Source organism: Pithys albifrons, chromosome 3, assembly GCF_047495875.1.
Source record: "Pithys albifrons albifrons isolate INPA30051 chromosome 3, PitAlb_v1, whole genome shotgun sequence".
NCBI classification, from domain to species: Eukaryota; Metazoa; Chordata; class Aves; order Passeriformes; family Thamnophilidae; genus Pithys; species Pithys albifrons.
In genome coordinates this window covers 52,677,873-52,701,793 of record NC_092460.1, presented here as the reverse complement: position 1 = coordinate 52,701,793, position 23,921 = coordinate 52,677,873, and the positions used below count along the sequence as shown (strand labels likewise).

Below are 23,921 nucleotides of genomic sequence, written 5' to 3'. Positions count from 1 at the left end.
ATTTCACAACAGCTGGCAGATTTGGGATCTAAGATGCTATCAAAGTTTGTTGTTGAGAAAAAGAGCATTATTGTTATTGTTTTATTTACCAGATGGACAAGAAGAGTGAAACCACAGCTGCTTTCTTATCTCTCTGCATGTCTGTACAGGAAATAAAGTGGGTAAATCTCATCTGATCCCAAAGAATGAATCAGGTCAGGACATTTTTGTGTTCAAGTGATGAAGAAAGGGGGGTGAGGGTAGAAAAGGAAGAGAGATTTCTGCTCCCCTTTCCCAGAAGAGTACAACCCAGAAAAAAGCTCTGTTTATATAGACATAGTTTGAACTTTTTGCTTGCTCAGTTTTTCATTGGATACTTGAAGTACAAGCAAATCTAGTTAGTTATATGGGTTATTTAATCCCTGCACAAGAGCCTCTGCCAATTCTTTCAACATCCAAATAATATTAACATTATCCTGTCCCTTCCTTCCTTTCCAGACTAAAAGAGAAATATGCTGATCAGTGTATGTGAGCATGTGTGGGTGGGTGTGGGTGAAGCCAAAGGAAGGAACAGAGTTAGTTCTTAGCACTGAAAGTTTTGGTTATTTTATTCAGTGAACTCAGTAACCTTGGTCTGGCTTCTGTGAAATTTTAGTCTTCTGCGCTCACAAACTTCCTATTACCAGTAATCTTTTTTCATTGTTTCAGCCAAACACAGCTGTTCTGGCAAGTTCTGGCCAAACAGAGATCATCAGTCTTTAAAGTAACTCAGTGATATCCCACAGAGGGTGCTAAGTATTGGAGATGAAGGCTTGAGCCAGGCTCACTTTTTTTACAGCAAGCAGAAACAGAGAGCAATGAGCTCCCATTAGGCTGTACTGCTGACCTCAAATACTCCCGTGTTCATACTCTAACTGTGATTTTTCTGGGACACTGAACTTTGTTTTGAAGTCTGATAAATTGCAAGGAGTAACATCGAGGTTCACAACTGCACAGACCATGGCTGAGAGGCTGTGTCTGGACACTAATCTCTCAGTTTCAGTAGATTAAACATTTGCCACCACCAACATAAGAAAGCGACTAAAAAACTCCCCAGTTTACCAACCAACCAACCAGCCAAACCTGAGAGCTCACCAACTGTGCATTTTCTTTATGTCATGACTAATGTGGAGATAGGCCCAAATTCTGTAGCTCAGTGCAGGCGGAAGAAGAGTTGTCCTCACCCTCTGATGTTCAGGGAGGAAGAATCTGGGCATTTTATGATGTTTCTTTTCAGTCCTGCTGCTTGGCACTGGGGTACTGTGCAACCAGTTGCCCCAGAGCCCAGAGTGATACTCTTCAAATTGGATATGCAGGTGTACTCCACTTCCACAGACAGGAGAGAGCTGCTGGAAGCCATTATGTAATATGGAAAGGGAACCTTCTAAAGGGCACCCTAGCTCAAAATGTTGAAGGAAGCAGAAAGGAAAATAGTTGTGAACTGTTATGGGAACCTTCCCCATTCACAGGGGACTGACACTATCTTTAAGCTTCAGATGGTGATATTTAGAATACTTCTAAGACTACATATAGATTCACTTTGTTAGAACCAATATTTATTTCACACTGGAAACTTTTATTTTTGCAGGAAGTTGTAATGCTGAGGGAAAAATTTTTCTCAAGGAAAAGGTCAAGACAGATTTCAAATATATGTGCTTAAATATTTTTGACAAAAACACCCACCACTTACATTTTTCCCCCCATCCTCACCACCTACCTTTTATGAAATCACTCTCTTCTCCCCATCCCACCATGGAAATGGAAAGGAATAATTTCAGTTATTTTGAAAAAAAGAAGTTTGATTGCTTGAAACTAGATTTCTCCTGTTTATGTGCTCCCACTTTCTTTTAATATTTGGAAATTTTTAAATCTATTTTTGAAATGTGTTTTTCCCAGGTTGAACTAGCATTTGAACTAGTTTTAGGGTTAATTTTGGGTAGCTGAGTAAGTTTGCTGCCAGAGCTAACACACACTCAGATATATATCTAGTTCTTTAAATGTCTGAAATGTGTTCTGTTTATTTTTATTTTATAGTTTTTTGACTAGCTCCTGTGTTTAAAAAACATCTCCCTTTCTAAAGGTTAGTGTCAGTATGCTAGTTTTCAGCACGATTTATTCCATGAGGTTGTTGACTTTAATTATATTGTGGATACTTGGACACTTTTACTTAGTGGCTCAATTATACTTGCTTCTTGGATCAGTTCCGAGTTATTACTTAGGATAAATGAAAAAGTAAAAATAAAATCTTGTTTTCTCATGTGCTGTAGAACTAGTTGTTCTAAAAAGCACTTGTTTGTCATGTTGAGAAATCTCTTCCTAAGCCATAGACCATGTGGTTGTTGCCTAAGTTCCACCCAGAAACACAGGAGCAAATTTGAAAAGGGTTGTTCTGATTTGTGAGTTACTTGATATTCCAGGCAACCTGGGTTTGGAAACCTTGCTCTGTTGCAGAGCTGATAGGGTTTATTCCCTTACTGTAGTGTTCAGCAGCTTTGCTGAAGCCTTCCTAGCATGAGCTGGGCACTCAGTGAGGGACACATAGGTATGGATCATGGCCCTAAAGACACAGAAGTTGGAAATGAGACTTCTAATCATGAGAGCTGTGGACTTTGGAACAGCCTCTGGAGGGGTACTGGAAAGAAAACCTAATTGCTAATCCATTGTCCTGCTGGAAAAGCTTTGTGCACAATGCAGGGATGGAGAGGCTTGGTATGTCCCACAACCTATGGTGAAAAGATCTGACATTTAGAGTGTGAGTGCAAATCATCTTGTCTTGTTAGTCCTCATCTATAGCACTTCCCACTGGAATTATTCCTCCTTGAGCACAGATGACCTGGACCATACAGAGGATTCTGCTGAGCTCTTACTGGTAACTTATCCCATTGAACTAATAGGTGCCCATCTCTCCTGGCATGTTCTCAGCAGATATATCAGAATCAATATTCTGTCATCACCTTTATGATTGTTGATTCATTGTTGTTCCTTTTGGTCCATATTTATTTCCAGTTTATGAACGTTTAATTTATAGCAGGATTCTTACTGCTAAGACCTTGCCTTTTGCATATTATCCTGTTTCTGTTACTGCAGCTTTCAAAGTCATCCTTTTCATCCTGTATGAACTTTCAGACCTCCTTTTCACTGCTGTTGCTTTCTTTCTTTGTGTTACTGACAAAATTCCTCAACAAGTATTCTTTTTAAAGCCAGTCATTAGGGTTCAGTAAAACTAGTCCCAAGAGAAATTCCCTTAGTAATTTTTCAACACTTCTCCTTTCCACTGCTTAAACTCCTGCCCCGTTCGTCTGGTTCCGTACCATCTCAGAGTTTTTGCTTTAATGCCCATTTTCTCCAACTTAACTAAGAGTTTGTCATATGGCACTGTGGCCAAATGTTTACCAGTATGTAGGTACATGAGGGTGACCAGATCTTCTGAGTTCTGATCTCTTTGAGGACGCAGCATGTTGTAAGGCTGAATATTCAGATGACACTGAAGGCTGGTAGACAAGGGCAAGAAATGCCCTACTGTTTGCACTGCTTTTCAGAAGTGGTTCATGACTAAGTGCCCTATACCTTGACAGCAGTTCAAGGTTGCTCTTCTTGGCCTCTAAGGACCAACAGCTGCTTGTACAAGGACACAACTAACATGATACCTTGTTGCCACAAATAAATCTGAACTTTCCCCAAACTCATAGAGCACCTTAGGAGCTAAAGATACAACCCTTGGACAGGTGGCCCTCACTGTTCTCTGTCCAAACATTTGGAGGTTCTTTAACTCCACACATATGCTGTCATTCTCATTTCGCAACCAAGACTGCACATCAGGCCACACTTGATCTTTCTTTTTCTGGACCAGACAAGCCATATTCATTAGCTGTTTGATTAGTGAATAATGTGATTAACTTCCCAAGCCACTAATTCTGCAGCTGGTCATCCCTTCCATATAGACACTGCAATGAAATTCTTTAGTACGAAGGTGGAGAGACACTGAAACATGTTGCCCAGAGAAGTTGTGGATGTCCCTAGACCAGGGTCTTGCACTGGCTGGATGGGGCTTTGAACAACCTGGGCTAGTGAAAGGTGTCCCTACTCATGGCAAGGGAGTTGGAACTAAATGATCTCTAAGGTGCCTTCCAACTCAAACCATGCTATGAGTTTATGATCTCACCACTGCTGAACTCAGTCCCTCAGGCTGTGCCTACCCTTACTTAAAGACTGGACCTTCCAGTATGTATGCTGAGTATGTACCAGACATGGATTTCTGTGGGGGAGAGAGCACCACTGCAGGTTGCTACTTGCAAAGGTTCAGCATCCCAGTGCAATGCCTGTGTGCTCTACAAGCACTGAGTGCTAGGTGTGTCAACATTGCCAGAAGCCCTGTAGCCCCATCCAGCAAGCACATGTCCTGGGTTGTCCAGCACCATTGTAGGTCTGGTGTGAATAGAGAGAGTGCATCTCGGAGGTTTAGGTCTGTGTAGGCCAGCTCATAGGGTTTTGCCACTTTCAGGGGTTTTGAAGCTGCCTCCAAAAACAGACATTCTTGTTACATCAGTTTTCAGACTGACATGAGCCTGCCACTAAGAAAGGGGATCAGGCAGTTGTAAAAGCAGCATAGAAGATGGGAGAAGGCTTCTGGCTTCCTGTTTCCCGCGGAAGAACAGGTGCCCTGGCTAGTAGCGTGGCTTGAGTTAGAGCACAGCAGGGGAGGAGAGGGTGGAAGAGGGAGGGTTTTGCAGCAAAGAGGGAGACTGGAGCTTTTTTGCCAATCTCTGTCCACTCACTGCTTCCAGGCACAGAAAGGCAACCTGGATGTGGCTGTCCCTGGTTGTCTGCTCTGGCTCTTTACCTCTTGGCTCAGTTCCTTGAGGTTGTTGGTTTCCTGGCTGTGAGCAGAAGGTATTTCTGATGGAGAAGGTGGTAGCCTTGGGGGTGGATCAAGAGTGGGAGAGGGGAGGAGTCACTGATCAATGCTAATAAATAAAAGGTCCCTCTTCTTCAGTCCAGGGTCCAGGACACCAGGAGAACTCCACGCTTGGACAAGAGCTGCAGCTGGCAGGGAAGCAACACCTTAGTGAGTATGCAGGGACTGCCTTGCTTTTCCTGGACAGCTGCTTGTTATTATTGCCTTGCTGATGCTTTACAGCTGTAAAATGCTAGGAGTGGTTGCTCAGGCATGTGTATAACATTATGTTTCTCCACACTCCAGTAGACAGATCAGGGCTGCTTTTTTGATCCCCTCTTTATTTGTGGGACTGTGAAGATTTCCTTGGTGTTTGCAGGTGATTTGACTTAGCCCCTTTCTGTATTTCTAACCAGTGGATGTTGCTAGAAAGCAGAGGGAATGGGGTCATTGTGCTGTATGTTACCTCTGTGTATGTTACCTCTGGGGCAGCCCACTGTTGCTGGGGAGGGGAGTGTGTGTTGAGGAAGTATGGAGTGCAGGGGAAGTAGAAAGGAGATGTACTTTTACAAGAGAAAACATTCCCTGAAGGAGATTTGTTGGTATAGGGCTGTGTAGCTGGCATGTTCACTCTTGAAAAATGTATTGCCTCTGTGGTGAAAAATGAAACATTTGGGTTAAAGTGGTGTTTGTGGCTCTTCTCCTGTGGGTATGCTCCAGGTATTCTGGGATCAACATCCTCTGAAATGGGAGCAGCGAGCTCTGCCCTGAGTAAAGACAAATAAAGAGGGTTTGGCTGGAAAGCATGTTTGTGTTTCCCACTGTGCAGCCTCACCTTCATTCCAAAGTACTTCCAGCATCTTCCTCTCTGTGCCCCACTGTTTTCCCACTGGGGTCCCTCCTCTAGCCTCTCCCTCAAATCTCCCTTTCTTAGCAGCTCCTGTACAAGACATTTGGGAAACCTATGAAATCCACATTCAACACTAAGTGCAAAACTATGAGCTCTAAGGAATGAAAACAATTGCAGAGCAGAGAATTTCCTTAAAGAAACAGGAGTGGCAGGGCATGGAGGGGCAGCAGAAAAGTCTCAGTTCATCTCTGACCTTTCATCTGTAGCAGACTTATGTTTTTTCCCTAGTTTTCCTCCTCATTTTAGGTTAAGCACTGAACAGGCAGGAGGTAGATGGTCTAGAGTACACTGATGGTCCAGGACTGAGCTGCTCCCCACTTGGGCTGGGATATGGGGAAGAAAAACAATTCTTTCTCTTTGGTCTGAAGTTGAAGATCATGCTCAGTTTCTCTACCAGAGACCACAGGCTTCAGGAAAGGGGAGTTTGGCATGGAAAGGGTTGTAAAGCCCAGAGTAATCTTTTTCCACTGAGGCTTCACTTCTCACTGAAGTGTTAGGCTCTGGCTAGCTGTCCCTGTAGGTCTTGGCTGTGTTATCTGCAGTGTGGCTTCATGGATTGGCATCTGAAGGTAACAGCAGTGACAACACCAGAGTGGTTTGGCAAGTGATCTGCACCCAGAGTGCATTTGCTCTGTACACTGTTAGTGAGAAATCCTGATGCCTGCATGTATACATGGACAAAGCGGGCAGTCATTACAGCTTGGATCACACATAAAAATGGGTCCTGTGCCTTAGGACCATCTCCAGGCAGTGTGCAGGGTCTCACCCCCTCTAGTTCTGTTAGCGGAGGGCTGGCAGGCACTGTACATCCACCTTTCTTTCCTATCTTTCCTCTCTATCAGACTGATCCTCTTTGCTTTTCACTCAGCAGGGTTGGCCATCTCTGTAACTCCTTCTTTCTTCTTTTACTCCTTTCTACTTTTCCACAGCACTGGAGAGTGGAACACTTGACATTTTTCCATCTCTGCTGTCCATAATATCAGTCCCGGACAAATTCATTTAGGTGCTAAAAGGCAAGGTAATACTGCCAGAGACTGCTGGCCTTGGAGAGTTGTACCAGCTGAAAAGTCTTGCATTGGCATCTGATTTTGGTGCTCAGTGGGGCAAGGACTGCTAGTGTTGGACCAGAGAGACATTAGTCCTGGGAGATATTTTTACATCTGCCTTCCGTAAGATGTTTTTCCTTGGGCTGGAAAAGGAATGTAGGGTCAGTACCACAGTGAGAGCCTTCTGGGAGAGAATTGTGGGTGCTGCTGTCATCTCAATGCAAAAATCATGATCTCTCCAGCAGAAGGGATTCTTTTAGGTTGCTGCTTGTTACTCCTGGAGCAATGAAGTAGAAGACAGGAAAGGACACTAGGATTGTATTCCTCTTCCGATGACTGGCAGACTGGCATTGCAGCAAGGGCCAGCTGGAGAGAGGGGGACTGAGTGAGGTGGGAGTGTTTGAAGCCTGATTCTTCATGTCTCCACTGGCAAAGCTGATAAAACAGTCTGGGCTGGTTGTATCCAGACAGAATATGGTGAGCACAAAGAGGGCAGATCAGAGGAAAAATTAGAAAGGCAAACATTTAGACTTGGGATCAACACACACCTCTGCCTTTGGACCCCTGGCAGTTCCTGAAATTCCTTCCACTTTCACAGGCCAGCTTTTATGAGTGTAGAGTGCTAGTGACATGTTTGCTTCTGGATTGTGGCCCCCAGCTCTAAACTGGAAGAGGAAAGGGGCATGCCCCCTCCTTCCCAAAACCTGATTCAATAGAGGATGTTTTGTAATGACTTCATAGAGAGTGTACCAGCTAGCTGTCATCTTGCTCAGGCTCTTTCATGGGCCTCCTCCTAGCTATGTTTCCTTAATAAACATTCCACTGCTAATTTTACAGTCAACCCAGGATCCCCAGCTGCCCTCAGTGGGAAGAAAGCAAAACACAGCAAGAAAGACAGAGTGAGAGATTCCTCCCTGCACTGGCACAATGCGCACCCTCATCATCCTTACATTTCTGGCTGTCTTGGTTATGGCTGCCACTTGCTATGGTAGGTGACCTTTATTACTGGGTAGAATGATAACTCTAAACCTGCAGACATTTTTGGATCTGTTCAGATGTTTGTTATGTAACTTTCTGTCTTCGTTCCCCTTAACTCGATCTCTTGCCTGCTTTCCTGCCCTTGTGTCAGATCCTTCTATGCCTGATCCAGAGCTGTCAGGTCTCATCATTGGGATTTGTGGTCCAGGATGCTTCAGCCCCTTCCTCTCTGTTTAAGCTCACCTCACGGACTGCTCCTCTTTCTGCCCCTTTGTTGTTTGGACTACAATAGCAGTACTTAATTATTCCTTGTTAAGAGGAAGATCTTCCTTTTTTTCTTTCATAATGTTAGCCCCTTTTTCCTGTGAGGCACACTGTTCTGTACTGGTGGAATTAAGATGGTGCTTCATCCAAGAGTCAAGTGCATTTCACTGTGCTAATCCATTCCCTAAGAATGCATGCAGACTTTGAAGGTAAGCAGATACCATAACCACTGTAATGTCAGGAGCAGAAGGTAAGGAACTATTCTTAAGAATCAGAATGGACAACCAAGTACAGGTCTGGAAGTCCTGACCAGAACACTAAATGGCTCCATATTAAACTTCTGAACACTCTAAACTCTTGCAAATTCAAGGTCACAACTCTGATTTCTTTCTCTTCCTTTCAAACAGCACCTTAAAACCTGGCTTCTCTGATTAATGTGTGTTCTATTGATCTGCAGTGTGTGAAAGACTGAATCCTATCAGTACAGTGTCTTGCCACATGTTTTGCTCTTTCTTTCCCCAGAGTCCCGTGAGAGCATGGAGTCCCATGAGCATTATTGTAAGAGACTGCTTTACTATTTTCTTGCATTTGACGTGCGCTACAGATGAGTCCAAGATAATTTCCTTGTGCTTTACTGTAGGGATTAAATAGGTAGAACCACTCAGCCCTGGGAAACTGAATTTACTGGGTGATGGAGTTTCAGGATAAAAAGGGAGAGATCTACAAAAATACTTCACACGTTTTGGCACAAGTGCATACCACAATTTTGCATAGAATATAATATGAATTGGAAAACAAAATTGGCAAACAGAGCTTAGGTCCCTATTGTATGTACCAAAACCAGGTCAACTGACACTAGAAAAGAACATTGCTTAAAAAGCTCTGGGAAGAGTATGGAAAGAGGTACTGCAGAAGCCAGTTATAAAATTTATTCTCTCCCAAGAACAAGGAAAGCCTTACTCTAAGCACCTTGGAAGCAGGTGGGATGTATGGGCACAGGGTATCCTTCTGCTGGAAGAGAAAGAGAGTGTCACAGGAAAAGCTTAAAAGAGTGGAGAGTCTTACTCTGGAACAAGCAATATTCTGGAGAGATTAGAGAACAGATGCACCAAAACTAGAATGAATTTGGTAATCTGGAAGAAAGGCTTCACAAAGCAGATAATCAGATGCACAAAGGCACATGTGGGAGCCAATATTAAAGACATCCACAAACTCCTGAACTCTGCAACAGGTCTGTGATGTTTCTCAAAAAAGTCAGAAGGGACCTTCAGGCACCTCAGTCCAGAACTGCCACACAGATTGCTCAGTGACTGCCTAACCTTGGAGGTGGAGACTTACTCAGGCCCTTCCTGTTTTTACCTGTAATTTCACACCTCCCACAGTTTGTGAAGCTTAGTGCCCACCTCTTCTTCACCAAACTGCACTCTCTCAGAGGGGTTGTGGCAGCAAAATCACAGGAATATTACCCTGGGTGACTTGAGTAACAGCAGAGCAGGAGCAGCATGTGCACTTCCATACAGGCTACACCAGCCACAGGGAGAGCTTGTGCATGAAACAACAGGGGGCACAGGAGGAAATGTTAAAAGGTCCTGGGTTTCACTGTGCATGGGAGGGCAGACAAGGAGGCTGTTATAAAGGTGAAAGCTAGCTTTTGTTGCATTCTGGCATGGAAAAAGTGTCTGCCTATTCTGACTAACTCCTTACCTTCCCAGATCCCTTCATCAATAGGCGGAGGGCCAATGACTTCATACAAGCTGACACAAGACTAGGAGCCATCACTCAGGAGAGGTATGTTATGGCCTAAGGACATTGAGGATGGGAGTGGGGAGAGGTTCCTCCTTGCCAGGCACAGGCTGGTACCAGGGTTGGTAGCCATGATGAGTCCTGAGAAGCCTTGCTCCCCCTCTTGATGTGAGATAACCTCGAAATCCCCAATCCCAAGTGAAGCAAGAATTCAGATAACAGAGAGCAGTCCTGTGATCGGGGGACATGTCATGCTCTGGGAGGACTCTGATTAAATATTCTGAAGGAAACACCAACAGGAGAGGGAATGAGAGCAGGATGGTCAGAAAGTTCAGTTTGAGATCTTATTCTAGTCCTCAGATCTCATGCAGAACTTGCATGACCTTTTCTAAATCCCAGGGCCATCTGATGGCCTCCTTGCCTCATCTATACAATACATATATAGGCAATTGCATGCTTCATGCAAGGCTTTTAAAAATAAAGACTGAAGCACAGAAATGATCTCTTTGCAAGGCATCAAAGCAAGCCTTCTCTTCAGTACCAGGTGACATTTTTGCAGGATGTTTCAGGTCTTTGTTCCATGTGGGGTTTGGGGGAAGAGCAGAAGAGCTGAAGGGAGCAGGCTGGGGTAGACTGCAAAGGGAGGACCTTTCTTCACACTGAGGCAAAATCCATTCCCCTTTCCCTTACTTAGCCTTGAAATAAAAGGTTACTTGGGGAGGAAAAACATTCCTGCTGTAATCACATCACTCTTGGGGTGTGCTAAACACAGAAGCTGGTGTGCCAAGAATTTTGAAGCTGGATAATGGGCTCTGGTCATGGACCCTTAATCCTGGTGGGGGGCTGAAGGACAGGAAAGGGCTGTAGGCAGATATTTAAGATGACAGCACTTACCCCTTGTCTCTTCTACTTTTACAGGATCAGGGAGCGTACTAAGGCACCCCATGAACGTCAGAGGGAGATGTGCGAGGACTACTACCCTTGTGAACTTTATGCTTATCGCCATGGCTATGCTGCTGCCTACAAGCACTATTTTGGGAGGAGGAGGACTAAGTAAATGATGACCTGTCCCTACCCTGGTGCCTGGAGTCCAGGGTATCCTCCAAAAAAATGCAATGGCTCTGAAACATATTCAGTTGCTTGTGTTTCTGTATGTTATCCTGCCTGCTGCTTCTCTCCTATGTAGCCATGGATTCCTACACTGTGTTAATTAGTGCTGAGCTGATGTAGCAGAGATCAGAGAGAGTTCAGGATGTGGGTGTTTACTACACAATAAATTGCTGGTTTGATACTATCTTCTCATGAGTCATTGTATTTTGAAAGTGGATGTGCAATTTTCCATAAAGAAGCTGAGTTTGTTTATCATAGATTCTGGTGCAGATTATGGAGAAAAAAATTACTATCTTGCAATCATATGAGTTTGAAAAGATCTACAATGTTTTTGTTCCAGGGTTTACAAGTAGCTTTTTTTTGGAAGTCACCGGCCAACCTCAGCTCTCAGTCTTAAGACATCTTATAATGGTGTGGTGTTCAGAAAGCACTTTTTGAAAATTATATCTATAATATCTTTCATCAGTTGGGGAAACAAAATTCAGAAGGCACCTTAAAAACAAAATTAGGGTGAGAGTTGGCGACACAATAAGCCTGTAAATTTCCTCTTGTTTACCCCACTACCATCAGGTCGTGATGTAGAGTTCTCCTGTGGAAAGGAGTGTGTGGTCCAGACTTAACTGATTGCAATCCTCTTTCAAAACCCTTTCTTCCACTTGGTATGATTCTGGTAGCACTAGAAAGCTGCAGAAACCAAAGGTGGAGAGGGGTCCTGATGGTAAACAAATGAAAGAAACACCAGTTTTGGGGTCAGGCCCAATTGTGTTTACATAGAACAACTTCATTTTACTGTTGACGCATCACTTGAAACCAAGACGTGGCTTGACCCTGTGTACAAGTTACAGAGCACCTCCTGGACCACTGAGGAGTGAACATGACTTAGGTTGAGTTTTTACCACCAGGGCACCTCACAGAGCCTGTCTGCAGGCCAAATGGCATCATGCCCAAGAATTCAATGCTGTTCTGGGCTGGTCAGCAGCCACAGCAGCTGGGACGCTCCTTGGTTTGTGGTGTGTAGGAGACATAACATCTATTTCATCTCAGCACAGGTGGTTTGGGCATTTACATCTCCAGGCATACACAGGCATCTGCAAATTATAGAACTGGGAAAGACTCATGACATGCAATCAAAGGCTATGAGGTATAAAGTGTCAAATTGTTGACTAATCTGTGAAATTAAGTCTAAAGCCAAATCTACCTGGCCCATTAGAAACCTGCATCTTCTTCCAAATTGTGCTTCAAGGCTTTGCTAGCTTTGAAATCAAACTTTTGGAAAGAAATGTGATTGATTTATTGAAAACACTTCTGATAGGAAACTCCACCCTGCCAGTTGCTAAAGTTTTGCCTAGGGGAAAAAGTGAGAGATAAATGTGTTCAAGGCAAAAAACCTATTTGGAATAGATATATTTACACCCACACTTGTTCTGCATGTTCCCAAGGAAGTGAATCTTATGATCACCAACTGGAGCAAACTTGTATACCCTAAAATCAACAAGTCTGCAGTGTCTGGTTTTCCCTTGACACTGTGACATTACCAAAACAGAAGGCACAGGGCTAGTGCTGTCTGGGTCTGTGTCCAGAAATATCTTGCAATTCCAACCTCCAGTTAACCAGTATAAATACTAACACCAGAGTTTTCTGTGGGATTTCATGAGTGTGAGCAACAACCAAACAGATTTAAGAGACTACATGCTGATTAGAAAGCTTGGGAAAAGTTGGGAGGACAAATAAAGCTGTTTGGGTTACTAGACTTGTATATTTATTTATTTATATTATTTCAAGTATTCATCTGGAAGCATAACTTTCCTAGAAATACCTATTATTTTTAGATATTTATTTATTTTTTAACTGTTGCTCTTCTGCTTGAATAATACATATACAACAACTTTTGCTGGAAGTCATTAGTATATGTATTCATCTTCCCTGGACTGTAGAGAAGTGAATTTTGGGGTTTTTTAATCCTAAAAATTCTCTAAGGCAGTGTTTCTACTAATTAGGAAAATCCCTAAGGGCTCTAACGGCCCTTGGGAGCTTTTTAAACTGTAATTCTCTAACCCTTGGAAACATCCCCTGCATATGGGTCTGTGAAGGACTGGGTAGGAGATAGAGAAAGATTATGATTCCTGTGTTGTTTGTGGGACATGGCTTTGGGAACTTGGACAGTGGGTTTGTTGAGTGTGAGGTTATTGATAGATAGGCTGCAGAAGAGCCCATGCAGGGTTTGATGTACCAAGAAATTTTAATCACTTAAATCCTGAAGAATTAAACACTTTAGGAGTTTAAATACATATTTGATTTTTGGACAAGAAAAGCCAAAGTAAAGCCTCAAAACTAGGAAGATTTCCATGAAGAAAAAAGAAAGACCTTCCCTCAAACTAACTTCCAAAGTTCTCAACAATATAAAAATCTCATCTTTCCAAAGTAGTTTGCTGAAATTGTGAAACTGTCTGAAAATGTGTTTGCCCTATACAAACTGTTTCACAGGTTTCTTTACCTTCAGGAGAATGGGTCAGGGTGAGGTGAAGGAAAAGGGTGTTCTGGTATCTCCCCTTATTTTCCAGCATGACTGAATGACTTTCAAGTTTATAAGAAAAATGATTTTTTAATCCAGTTGTTTTTCTTCAACAGTCCCATTCAAAACCTCTGATAAAATCTTCTGGAAATGCCATGAATCCTGAGATGGATGTCAAAATGACTGCCAGGATCCAGTATCCCCTGGCCCAAAGGATGGGCTTTGTTTTGGAGAGCAAAAACAGGAACACAAGCCAGATGCCTGATCTCTCCAAGCAATCACAGGATATAAACTGCTGCCTTAAAGCAAGTCTCGGAGAACTTCAGCAACCTCCAGGAAAGCTCTGAGGTTAGGAAGACTAGCACAGCCAAAGAAGACATGAGGAGTCTGCTGGCACTGCTGATCATGACTCTGACTCTGGCCGTACTCTGCTATTGTGAGAAAGGTAAGGGGACATTTTCCCAGGAAGGCTCTTTGGATTGCTGCTCAACCCTGCAACTTGCCACCAGCCTCCCTTTAGTCGGGCAGAGACGCATAGCCTGGGGGGGAGGAGATGTGGCACCAGTCATTGCACAGCTTTAGATCTCTGCTGGAGAGACAGCTGTGGATGCAAGGGGCTTGGGACCAGAGACCCATCTTTTGCCAAACAGTTTCTTCCACTGATCAACACCCACTCAGCCCCCATCTCAGTTGCTTACTGAATTGCATCAGAGAACTTGAACATTTTAATATGTTTTATAATTAAACAGGTTTATCATTTAGGTGAACTGGCAAAGGTATGCTGGACACTCACTTTTGAGAAAGAGGGCTGAGCTGAAGGCAGATTTGTGTCAGTTACTGGAGAGGGATTTTGTGCCTTGCCAGCCCTGGAGTGCTGTAGGAACACAGAGATAGGCACCAAGTCAAGCCTTCCCATGCAGGAAAATGTGGAATGTGCAGATTTGGAGGGAAATACACCTTCCTATTCTTGATTAAAAAACAGGGAGTTATCCCATTGAAATGAGCACATAACATTTGGAGGTGATTTAGTGATGGGGACTGCATGATGAAGAGATAGTAATGTAGGGGCAGCTCTGTAGATGATGAAGAGAGAAGGAAGAGGGGAATGATCTGAAAAATGAGTGTTTTCCATTTACATCAGGAAAACAGAAGCTGATCAGGAGAGAGGTCAATGTTCTCCTGAATTACCTCATTCAGATTTGAATTCTGGTCAGTCCTTGGCATTGATATGTCATGATTCAATACTGGCAAATGCGTTTTGTTTGATCAGTGTTTTCCTTCACTCTTGAGTATATATCTGCTTTTTTTTTTTTCTTTTTTAGTTATCATAATAATCCAGAATGCCTAATGGACTTGGAGTAACTTCTGATTTTATTTTTTTTTTTAAATCAAAAGAACGCATGAATTGCTTAAAAAGAGAACTACATACAAATCTTTTCACACAAAGATTTTGTGTTTCGGTTTTTGGTTTTTTCTTTTTTTTTTTTTTTGTTTGTTTGTTTGTTTGTGCTTATTTCTTGTTTGGTTGGGGTTTTTTAGTTGGTTGGTTTTGGGTTTGAGATTTTTTGGTCTCTAGAGCCTTTCTGCCCATAAATACACTTATGCCAAATAGCTGGTGACTTAGGTGGAACTGACATTGTTGAAAAAAATCATGGTGAAATAGTGGAAGCAAAAAAAAAGTGAAATAGAGCCATGCATGACAGCCAAGGTTAGGAGCTCTTAAAGGTTGCTTTTCTTGGATGTTTGCAGGGGGCATTAAGGATTAAGATCAGGACTGAACACAGAAATATTGTGTGTAAATTACTCTTGAGAGGGCTGCTGAACCGGGTGTCTCAACCCTGAGCCAGAAAGATGCGAGAAGAGAGTTGTTGCTAACTTTTGGACCTATTTCTCTTCCCTGTCAATGGCTTGTGATTTCTCCTCAGAGGAAATGTCTTTTTTCCAAAGATAGAGGAGATACTAAGCTATATCCAGATTCTGTCCAAACCTAGGGTTTGCTCAAATGTCCCATGGTTCTAGTTGTCCCTGCTTTTAGCAAGGGTGGGAAGGGAAAAGGAGAAAGATCTTCCTCCTGTTTCCACAGTGGTTATATGTTTTTTGTGTCATTTAACCTGTCTAAGAGGAAGTTGAAATTAAACAAATCCAGACACAATGGATGAATTTTGCTTTAGTAGTATAGTCTGCCTCAAAATGGTGGATGTTAATAAAACCCTTTTGTGAGAAACAGACCTTCTAGGTAAGTGGAGAGAGCCAGTCAGTGAAGGGATTCATTTACAGAGTGCAGTAGAGGAGAGCCTGAATCAGCACAAAAAGACTCTTTTCTATGTGTCTGTCTTCCAGATCCCAAAGAACCCTCAGGACCAATCAGCACTGACAGTGAGTATATCATTGTGACTGATGCTCAGCTCCATTCTACTGCACCTTCCTTCTTTCTCCCCGTTGATATGTTCAAAGGCTGAACAAGAACGATGCTGAGTCCCTCTAGCTGTTCTATTCTTCTTCCTAAGTGCTGCAGTCCCTGAGGTGCAGCAGAAGGGCTGCCCTCCACATGTAAGCAAGTGACATGAGGGAGGTTAGTGTCCCTGCTCCTACAGGATAGCATTGCTTCGGGTGTGCTAGTGCCATGGCCTGCACCTCCACAAGCCCTGAGCACTCCTCTGGCAACATATGAGTTCTGCAGCTTGTTGGCAGCTGGATGCATCTACCCTCTGTGAAATGGGGTTGTGTTGGCAGAGCAACATGGCCAGACACTCTGCTCTGAGTTGACTTCAGAGACCTATCCAGAGTGTCTGCTGCATCCCCAGACTGCTAAAAGAGAGCAGAACCTGCCCATGGCAGTGGGCTGTGACATCGGTGCCAAATCCCGCAGCATGAAAACTCTGAAAGCAAGGGGCTTCCTTGACTGCTCCTGAGGGCTGCAGTCCCTCTTGTTGGTTACTTGGTGCATGGGGATTTACACACTTTGGGATGTTTGCAGCTTTTTCAGCAAGCTGATCCTGGAAGAAATATGTATGGAAAATCCCTTTCGTTTTCCCCTGACTCTACCTTCTCACACTTTAAAGAATTGCTGCCGAGGAGCATGAAAGCTGGTATTTTCCCAGTGAGCCAATACAAACACAGATTGGGAAAGAGAAAAAAAAAGCAGAGTGTTCAGGCAAAGGTGGTGGTTTCTGACAGCTCATTAACTGGCAGTTTCTATGTAGTCAGTATTTTGATCCAGTCTAAACCTCAGCTTGCTACAGAGGGGATACCTCTCACCTCCAAACAGAAACACAGCCAAATACTTCATGATGGTGAGGGAAGGGACAAACTCCACCGTCTCCCCCTAGGCAGAGGTCTCAGAATCTTATTCCCTGTAGTGACAGCAACAACTGACATGCCAGTTTCTATGTTGAAATGACTATTGGTGTATTGCTGCTGTGCCAGCATCTGTGTCCACCTCTGCTGGTGTGGGGTGATCACATGGAATGAGGCTGTTCTGAGCTTTGGATGGGGATAGGGAATGAAATGCCTCGATCTAGTATTTGTGGGGCATTTGCACAACCACAAATCTAGGAAGCAAACAAGCAACTGTGCAGACATAGTGTATTAGTGGAGAGCAGGGGCAAATGCTGTCATGGCTGAAAGACCTCTCATGTTCTCCAGGTCCTGAACACTGGGATCTTTGCACCTCCCCTCTGTATGTCTCTCTAGGTGATGTTTACTGTCACTATTTTGCACTCTTCACCTCTCATGGAACTCTGTACAAGTTAGCATTGGTATTTCAGTGTGCTGCCTGTTGCTCATGGCTCATTGGAGGCATCTTACAGTCTGGTGGTTGGTATCACACATCATTCTCAGCCTGAGACAAAATACAGAAAGACAAGACTCTGAAGTTAAGCAGGCTAGGGGGAGAGGGTGTCATTCTCCTAATATTCTCCTTATTCATATTTATGCCTTCTTCACATTTGCTTTGGATTGAAATCATGCTGTATGATAATAGAATGAAGTTTATGACAGAAAAAGCCTTTCCTCCATGGAGATGTGAAGGCTGCAATGAGGAGGGAGCCCAGATGTTGGGTTTTGAGTGGACAATGGAGTAGGGACAGATGACAGGCCATTAGAATAGTTTGTAGCAGTCAACTGCTTGTAAAGAGAGTAGAACTTCCATTTTCAAAGGATGGACTGGTCTCTCTGCTTCATAGACCACAGCCCTGCATCTCTAACCTGAAGTGCTCTCTCTTGGTAGGTATCAAGATTAAAAAAGAAGTTGCCAATGCCTTTGTGAAGAGGCAGAAGAGATCCAGCCTCTATGAACGGTAACAACTCAGGAGTTAGACTCTGGACCTGTTCTGAAGAGGGGGTGGGAAGGCAATAGGACATGACAAGGTGTTATTTTGTAGCATATCTATGTTATTACCTTCATGCTTTCGACATCCGATCCCCTCAGATCTCGGAAGCTCAGCAGGATCAGCCCTGGATTAGTACTTGGATGGGAGACCTCCTCGGAAATGCCGGGTGCTGTAGGTTCTAGTCCTGAGGACTTCACTGGCACTGTCCAAGCTTGCTCGGCCGTGGCAGGTGAACTTCAGGAATTAAACGGTGGGGCCAGTTCTGCGCACGCTGAGCCTCACCTAAAATCCACTGCGCAGGCTGGAAGGGCACACACACGTGGGAACAGCCCTTCCCAAATCTTCGTTCGTGAAGCCGAGCCACATGCACACACCTTCATGCTTTGAAGAAAAAAGGCTATAATGAATAAATGGTTCTTTTTTCATTAATACCCTTCTGAGAGCTCATAGCTGGAATCTAGTATTTCTCCCATGGAGAAAGACAGTACTAACTGTCTGGACTAGCCATGGGGACAGCAGGATACAAGTTAGAAGCTGCTCTAACCTACAGGGTCATCAGAACCAATTTTCAGGATGAGAATCACAGAACCTTGGTCATTGCCTCTGGCTCCCTACAAAGGCCTGTTGCAGGAATGAGGCTAGATCAGAGTGGCTATTCTTTCTGAAGCAGTAGAGTGTACGTCTACTTGTGTAGAAACCCGAGACACAAAAATTTGGAGAAATACTAGCTATTTCAGAAATTTGAGGTAATGCAAGGGTGTTCTTCTGTTTCCTGGCTGAAGTTTTTAAACTATTTTCCCATGTAGGCCTGCGCAAAATGATTTTTTTTTAATTCATCTGGAATAGTAATGTTGTTTTTAGATAACAGAAGATTGGGAGGTTCCATCTGTAGAGGGGGGGATCAGAGTATTGTAGCAGAGGAACTGGCTGATGTTGAAACCTGCAGTGAGTAAAACCAAGATGAAATTCAATAGCAACAACTGTACTGTCTGTACTGACTACAGCCTTAAAGCTGAGGTGTTTTAAAAGCAGCTTCTGCTCTAAGCATTAATCAGGAAGGACAGAGGTAGACAGGTATCCTGGTGTATTACTCGATGATTAGGTAAGGTTGATCCAACAACATACAACAGGGTATTTCCAATACTGAAATCAAGCAAAAATTCATGAGGTACGAATGGGACTCCTGTGGTGGTGCGTACAGTCTTCAGGAAAGATTAAACAAACCCAGAAGAGGAGCTAAGAAGGGCACCCAGAATGTATAGCTGAAAATAAAAGATTTGAGCTTGCTTAGCCTGGGGAAAAATAATAAATTAGCTGCTGTCTACAACAGAAGTGAGGATGATGAAAGAAAAGTGCTTAAGCTAAAGGAAAATACTGGCTAGTGGGAAAGTGAGTAGAAACTGAGCAAAAATAAATGCAAGAAGGAAAAAATAAAACAAACTGTCAATTAAATAAACAATTCTAATAACAAAAAATATTCCTAGGCAGTTGGGGAATGGGACTGAAGGCCAAAAACCTCAAACCCTAGCTGCTTCTGTGGCCTCTTTTGCTAATAAAACCTCCAGAGCAATTGCTTTAAGTTGAGTTCAATCCCATTTTTTCCCAGCACTGTTCAAACAGCCTATTCACATGTAAGCAGATATTTAACTCAGCATGAGCAGTCCCTTCTTGGGGCACCCTAGAAAATCACTCTTTTCATATCAGTGTCAGGCATGAAAACCACCTCCAACTGCATTGAATGAATCTGCGGAATGGTATCTCTATCTTTGTCTACTCCAGGTACTTCGAGTATTATAAAAGTCCAATGGAGCAGATGCATGAGCGCTGTGAAAACTATCCCCCCTGTGACTATCTCTCTGACCAAATAGGATTTTCCTTGGCCTACAACCGTTTCTTTGGGAGATACTAAGGATGGAAAGGACTCTTCATTTTTTTGGCTTGGAACACTCTGAACACCACAGGAGAAAGAAGGTTGTGGGTGGAACAGAGGGAAAGAAAATATCTTGACTGACATCTATTTCCATTGCCTCCCTAACCAGCTGGAATGCCAAAGCAGTAATTATCCCATGAGTTGAGCTTGCATTAGCTTTTCTTTCATTTCATCAAAAATGTCTCTCTTCAGACATCTCTTGTGGTATTTTGAGCTTCACCAGAAGACTCTGTCTTACCTCCTTCCATCTGAATCCCCAGGACACAATAGGCAAAAAAAAAAAGGTTACTGGACTCAAGAAAATCATTGCATGCCTTAGAAGCAAAACTAGACCTTGTTCTTTTATGCAAAATAGAGGAGGATTATAGAAGAATGTCACAATGTACGTAAATGTGATGGATCTGATCCTGGGATGCTCACTGGGAAGAAGGAAGAACAGCTGCCTCCTGTTGGAATTACTGGGAAAGTTCAGTATTTTCATATAGTATAATCACACTAAGTATGCATCACAGTAGGACCCCTTTGTAAAGATAAAAGTGTGCAAGTACTATCGCATAGACAGAAATCAGGTTCTGGTACAGCCTTCTGATTATTCTGACACAAAATTTGCCTGTGTAGCAACAACAAATAAATCCCAAAAGGTGTGTTTGAGTCCATTTAGATAAATTCTTCCATTTGTGTGCTGCATCCAGCGACTGTCTAGAAACCGTAACTTGAAAATCTCTTGTTTTTTTATAACTGGTTTCTGGTGAAACTGAGCATATCCAAGCAGAACAAAAAAAATAATCTATTCCTCTCTAATGCTATAGAATTTATGCTTGAAACTAAACTATCTAAGCATTTTAAAAAAACAACAACTTATGAAATAAAAAGAAAATTGATTCAAAGATGGTTTGAAGTTGGGTCAGCATTTCCTTTATTCAAGACAACTTGCATCTAAATATGTATATAATGTATGTGTGTATTTATATACATAGTCTTCCCTCTGCAGTACTTCATTCTGTCCTCTGGTATTAATATTATATCTCAGCACTTTTTGCACAGCCTTCCTTAATATGCTCTGTCAGCTTTCCTTCCCTGAGAGGTAGATGGCAGATCACACCTCCAAGGACAAGGACTGCTGATCATCAGGAGGCTACCAGAGATCAAGTCTCTCTAGTTATGTGTGAGCTGGTGCAACCATCTTCAGCTGCAGATTGCAATAAACACTGCTTATGTAAAGCAGGTTGGCATGCTGCTTCTCTCTGTTCCTCTGCACAATCTTTACCTGTGGTTAAAGAGATGCCTGGAAGGTATAGCCTGTTTTTGTGAACTCTAAGAGGCAGGAACCCAGTGTATGAGGCTTCCTCCTCCCCTCTCATGCCCCAGTGTGAATCAGAAGTGACTACATCAAAATTCAGGTCATAATTCCAGCACTCTTTGATGCTGAGGGAAAGGAGGGCCAGGCTTTTCCTGATCCACCATCTACACAGTTCAGTGTTGCTCTGAAAGACCTTGGCCTGAAGTAAGGACACAGGGTAAGTCCACAGAGATGGCTGCCAGTGTGAGTGTTAGCATCACGTTTGGCAAGCTGCTGTGATTTGTAGTGGTTATGCTCATCTTGGCCGAGGAGAAGACACTTAATAAATATCTCTGCATGTCTTAGTCAAACACCTGTGGTGTGTGACTGGTCTCTCTGTTGGCATAAACTGATGGGGCTTCACTGCTCACAGCAAAAGTCTCCTCTAACACCATCTAGTAAAAATGAACAGAGTGCTATTGGAAAAAGTGAAATTTTTGCTTGGAAAATTACTAGAGAGATTAGTGAAATCCGAATATCTGGTGTAATAATAAAACAGGGATTTTGTTGTTGTATGGTTTTGCTAGCACAAAAATTTTCCTGTCTATATTTGCATCATTCTGTTAGTTTTATCTTTTTCTCTCCCTTTCAGTAAATATTTTTTCAGGCAAGTTGCACCCAGAGGCCTCCATTATGTCATCTGCTCTGTGTCACCAGATCTCTATATGGGCTGAAGCCATTATGACCTTTGGGAATCTGAGTGCACAGATCACATTACAAATTTACTGCTGAAATGGAGAAATTCGATTTTCACTTGGTTAATGCAGGTCTATGTTCTGCTACAAATCTTCTGCTGCCATCTTATGGCCATTGTATTTATTGTAATTAATAATACATTTTATCTGAAGCATTTGAAAATGCAAACTCAGCAGCCTTTCTTCCTGATTCCTTTCATACTAAATATACACTAAGAGGTCAAAAGGGAAAACCAGGGACATAATCTTCAGCTGGATTATATGCAGTTGAATTGACATCTAAGTGGGTCTGTTTATCATGATTGCCAAGGTCTCATGGGAACCCATCTCAGTTTAGCTTTGTTTTATCTCTACACAAACAGAAAAGGAGATGCCCCTGAATTAATTCACAAGCCCTCCTGTGGACTCACTTTTAGCAGCCAACCAACCACTTTCTGAAATACAGCCCACAATAACAGAGAAATTCCGAGAAGGATAAATAGGTAGGCTTCATCTATCACTTTGTATCATCCTTTATGCCATCACCTCATGTCTCCAGTGGCTGCAGATACTGTCAGCATCAGCTGCTTTGGAAGCAGCCCAGTATGAGACCTTTATGTCACCTCTTACCCTTTTCAGCAATATCTGGCAAATACTCTGTCCACAGAATCTAACCATTTGCACAAACATCTCTTATCTTAGGGAATCACACTATGTCTGGAGGTGCACCCCTCACCCAGCCTGTCACTAGCGGGTCATGGAAAATAGGCTTCCTTTCTCTCTAGTCAGAACCAAGGCCCTGATGGCTCTTTGCTCTTTTCCATACAGAATAGTTATCAGAGGCCATGGGGCTTTGGAGGTGAAACTGCTGTTATTTGGAAGGGTGTCTGAAAAGCAGCTGGTAGAGAGGGGTTTGACTCAGTTCAGGATCTGCATTTACACATTTGTTTTGCACATACCCAATGTAAACAGTCCAACAAGGTGCCACTCTGCACTGGTGTAAGGGTAGGATTGGCAGCGCATGATTAGAAACCAGGAGGTGATGAGGAGAGGGAAAGTTGGGTTATCTCTGCTTCCAGATGGGATCCCAACCTACCCTGCATTTCTGTGTTGGCTTTATCAGAATCAACTTCTTTAAAAGGGCTTTAAAAAGCTCTTAACCAGGGAGTACTCATCCTGACACATCACTCCTCAAGGGACAACTGCCTTAGACTTCTCCAAGCCAAGGTTTTCTTTCTTTTTGCAAGAAGACTAACACCAGATACCTTGGAATTAAAAGGACTATCAAGGTAATGGACACTCACACCAGCTGGAGTTGGTGTAACCAGATCCTTCCTTATGGATTGTGGGTGCACTTCTACCAGTAAATTGTCTTCTTGGATTGATTAATGATTTCTGAATTTCTCTAAGAATCTGGTGAATGATCTTTGGCTGAAGAACTGTCACCAAAATCTGAGTGCGAATTACAAACTGAAGAAATTTCCAGTTCAAGAAAAAAGGGAAAGAAACGGATGTAAATGACTTCTCCTTGAATAAAATGTTCTTTACAGTGTCTTGGGCGGACTCTAGGAAGCCAGTGCCATTGGGCAGTCTCCTGTTGCTGATCTTGTCACAAATACTGGTAAAAGGGGTAAATATTGTTCTTTATTTGAAATTGTGAAATTGCTTACTCCACTGAAATAAGCTTTTATTTCTTTTCCATTTGGTTCTTTATGAAGCCTTGAGTTCAATTGTAACCTCTCTACTTTCAGTTTCTCTATTTTATTTCTTACCTGTCCTAATTTCTTTTAACTATTTTGGTTGGAAATTTCCTCTTGTTTGGAGCCAGGTGGTTGTGAGTAGGCATCATGGAATTGTTCCTCTCCTTTTCCAGCCCGACTCAGCTGAGGTTCTGACAAAATCAATGTGTTGTTGGATGGGACAGTGACAATATTGCTCTATGTCTTGTGATGGCCTTTTAGCTCTCCCTCAAAGCAATTATGATATCATGGAGAAATAAACTAAATTCCTGTATAGTTTATCAGCCAGTATAACTTCAGAGGCTAAGAAAAGAGTCAATGTGGTTATGTATCTAGGGTTAATATTTGAGATTAAAGTGAATATCTAGCTACTTGTAGAATTCAACTAACTACACTACTGGATTAGTCTACTAGGTGATCAAAAAGAAAAAAG

General features: G+C 42.8%; 2 protein-coding genes and 1 long non-coding RNA gene across 5 annotated transcripts in view; 2 read left to right on the top strand and 1 right to left on the bottom strand.

The window, feature by feature from the left end:
- Nucleotides 1-23,921, bottom strand: part of LOC139670377 (uncharacterized) — a 40,777-nt gene that overhangs the window by 2,591 nt on the left and 14,265 nt on the right. For all 3 annotated transcript variants that reach the window (XR_011697476.1, XR_011697475.1, XR_011697477.1), the window contains exon 2: nucleotides 17,875-18,187. This is a non-coding gene — a long non-coding RNA (uncharacterized lncRNA). The remainder of the gene's footprint in view (nucleotides 1-17,874; nucleotides 18,188-23,921) is intronic.
- Nucleotides 4,811-11,220, top strand: MGP (matrix Gla protein). Its single transcript, XM_071551974.1, has 6 exons — nucleotides 4,811-4,908; nucleotides 5,012-5,083; nucleotides 7,706-7,856; nucleotides 8,633-8,668; nucleotides 9,823-9,898; nucleotides 10,772-11,220. Exons 3-6 carry the CDS (start codon nucleotides 7,796-7,798, stop codon nucleotides 10,908-10,910), a joined length of 312 nt encoding a protein of 103 aa, XP_071408075.1. The 5' UTR covers nucleotides 4,811-4,908; nucleotides 5,012-5,083; nucleotides 7,706-7,795; the 3' UTR covers nucleotides 10,911-11,220.
- Nucleotides 13,734-20,582, top strand: LOC139670376 (osteocalcin-like). Its single transcript, XM_071551975.1, has 4 exons — nucleotides 13,734-13,920; nucleotides 15,816-15,851; nucleotides 17,704-17,773; nucleotides 19,586-20,582. The coding sequence occupies exons 1-4, from the start codon at nucleotides 13,854-13,856 to the stop codon at nucleotides 19,713-19,715; spliced, it is 303 nt and encodes a 100-aa protein (XP_071408076.1). The 5' UTR covers nucleotides 13,734-13,853; the 3' UTR covers nucleotides 19,716-20,582.

Coding starts and splice junctions, on each gene's coding strand:
- LOC139670376 (XM_071551975.1), top strand. CDS start 13,854: ATGAGGAGTCTGCTGGCACTGCTGATCATGACTCTGACTCTGGCCGTA. Junction 15,852..17,703: donor AGGACCAATCAGCACTGACA/GTGAGTATATCA, acceptor CTCTCTTGGTAG/GTATCAAGATTAAAAAAGAA. Junction 17,774..19,585: donor AGATCCAGCCTCTATGAACG/GTAACAACTCAG, acceptor TGTCTACTCCAG/GTACTTCGAGTATTATAAAA.
- MGP (XM_071551974.1), top strand. CDS start 7,796: ATGCGCACCCTCATCATCCTTACATTTCTGGCTGTCTTGGTTATGGCT. Junction 8,669..9,822: donor GGAGTCCCATGAGCATTATT/GTAAGAGACTGC, acceptor TTACCTTCCCAG/ATCCCTTCATCAATAGGCGG. Junction 9,899..10,771: donor GGAGCCATCACTCAGGAGAG/GTATGTTATGGC, acceptor CTACTTTTACAG/GATCAGGGAGCGTACTAAGG.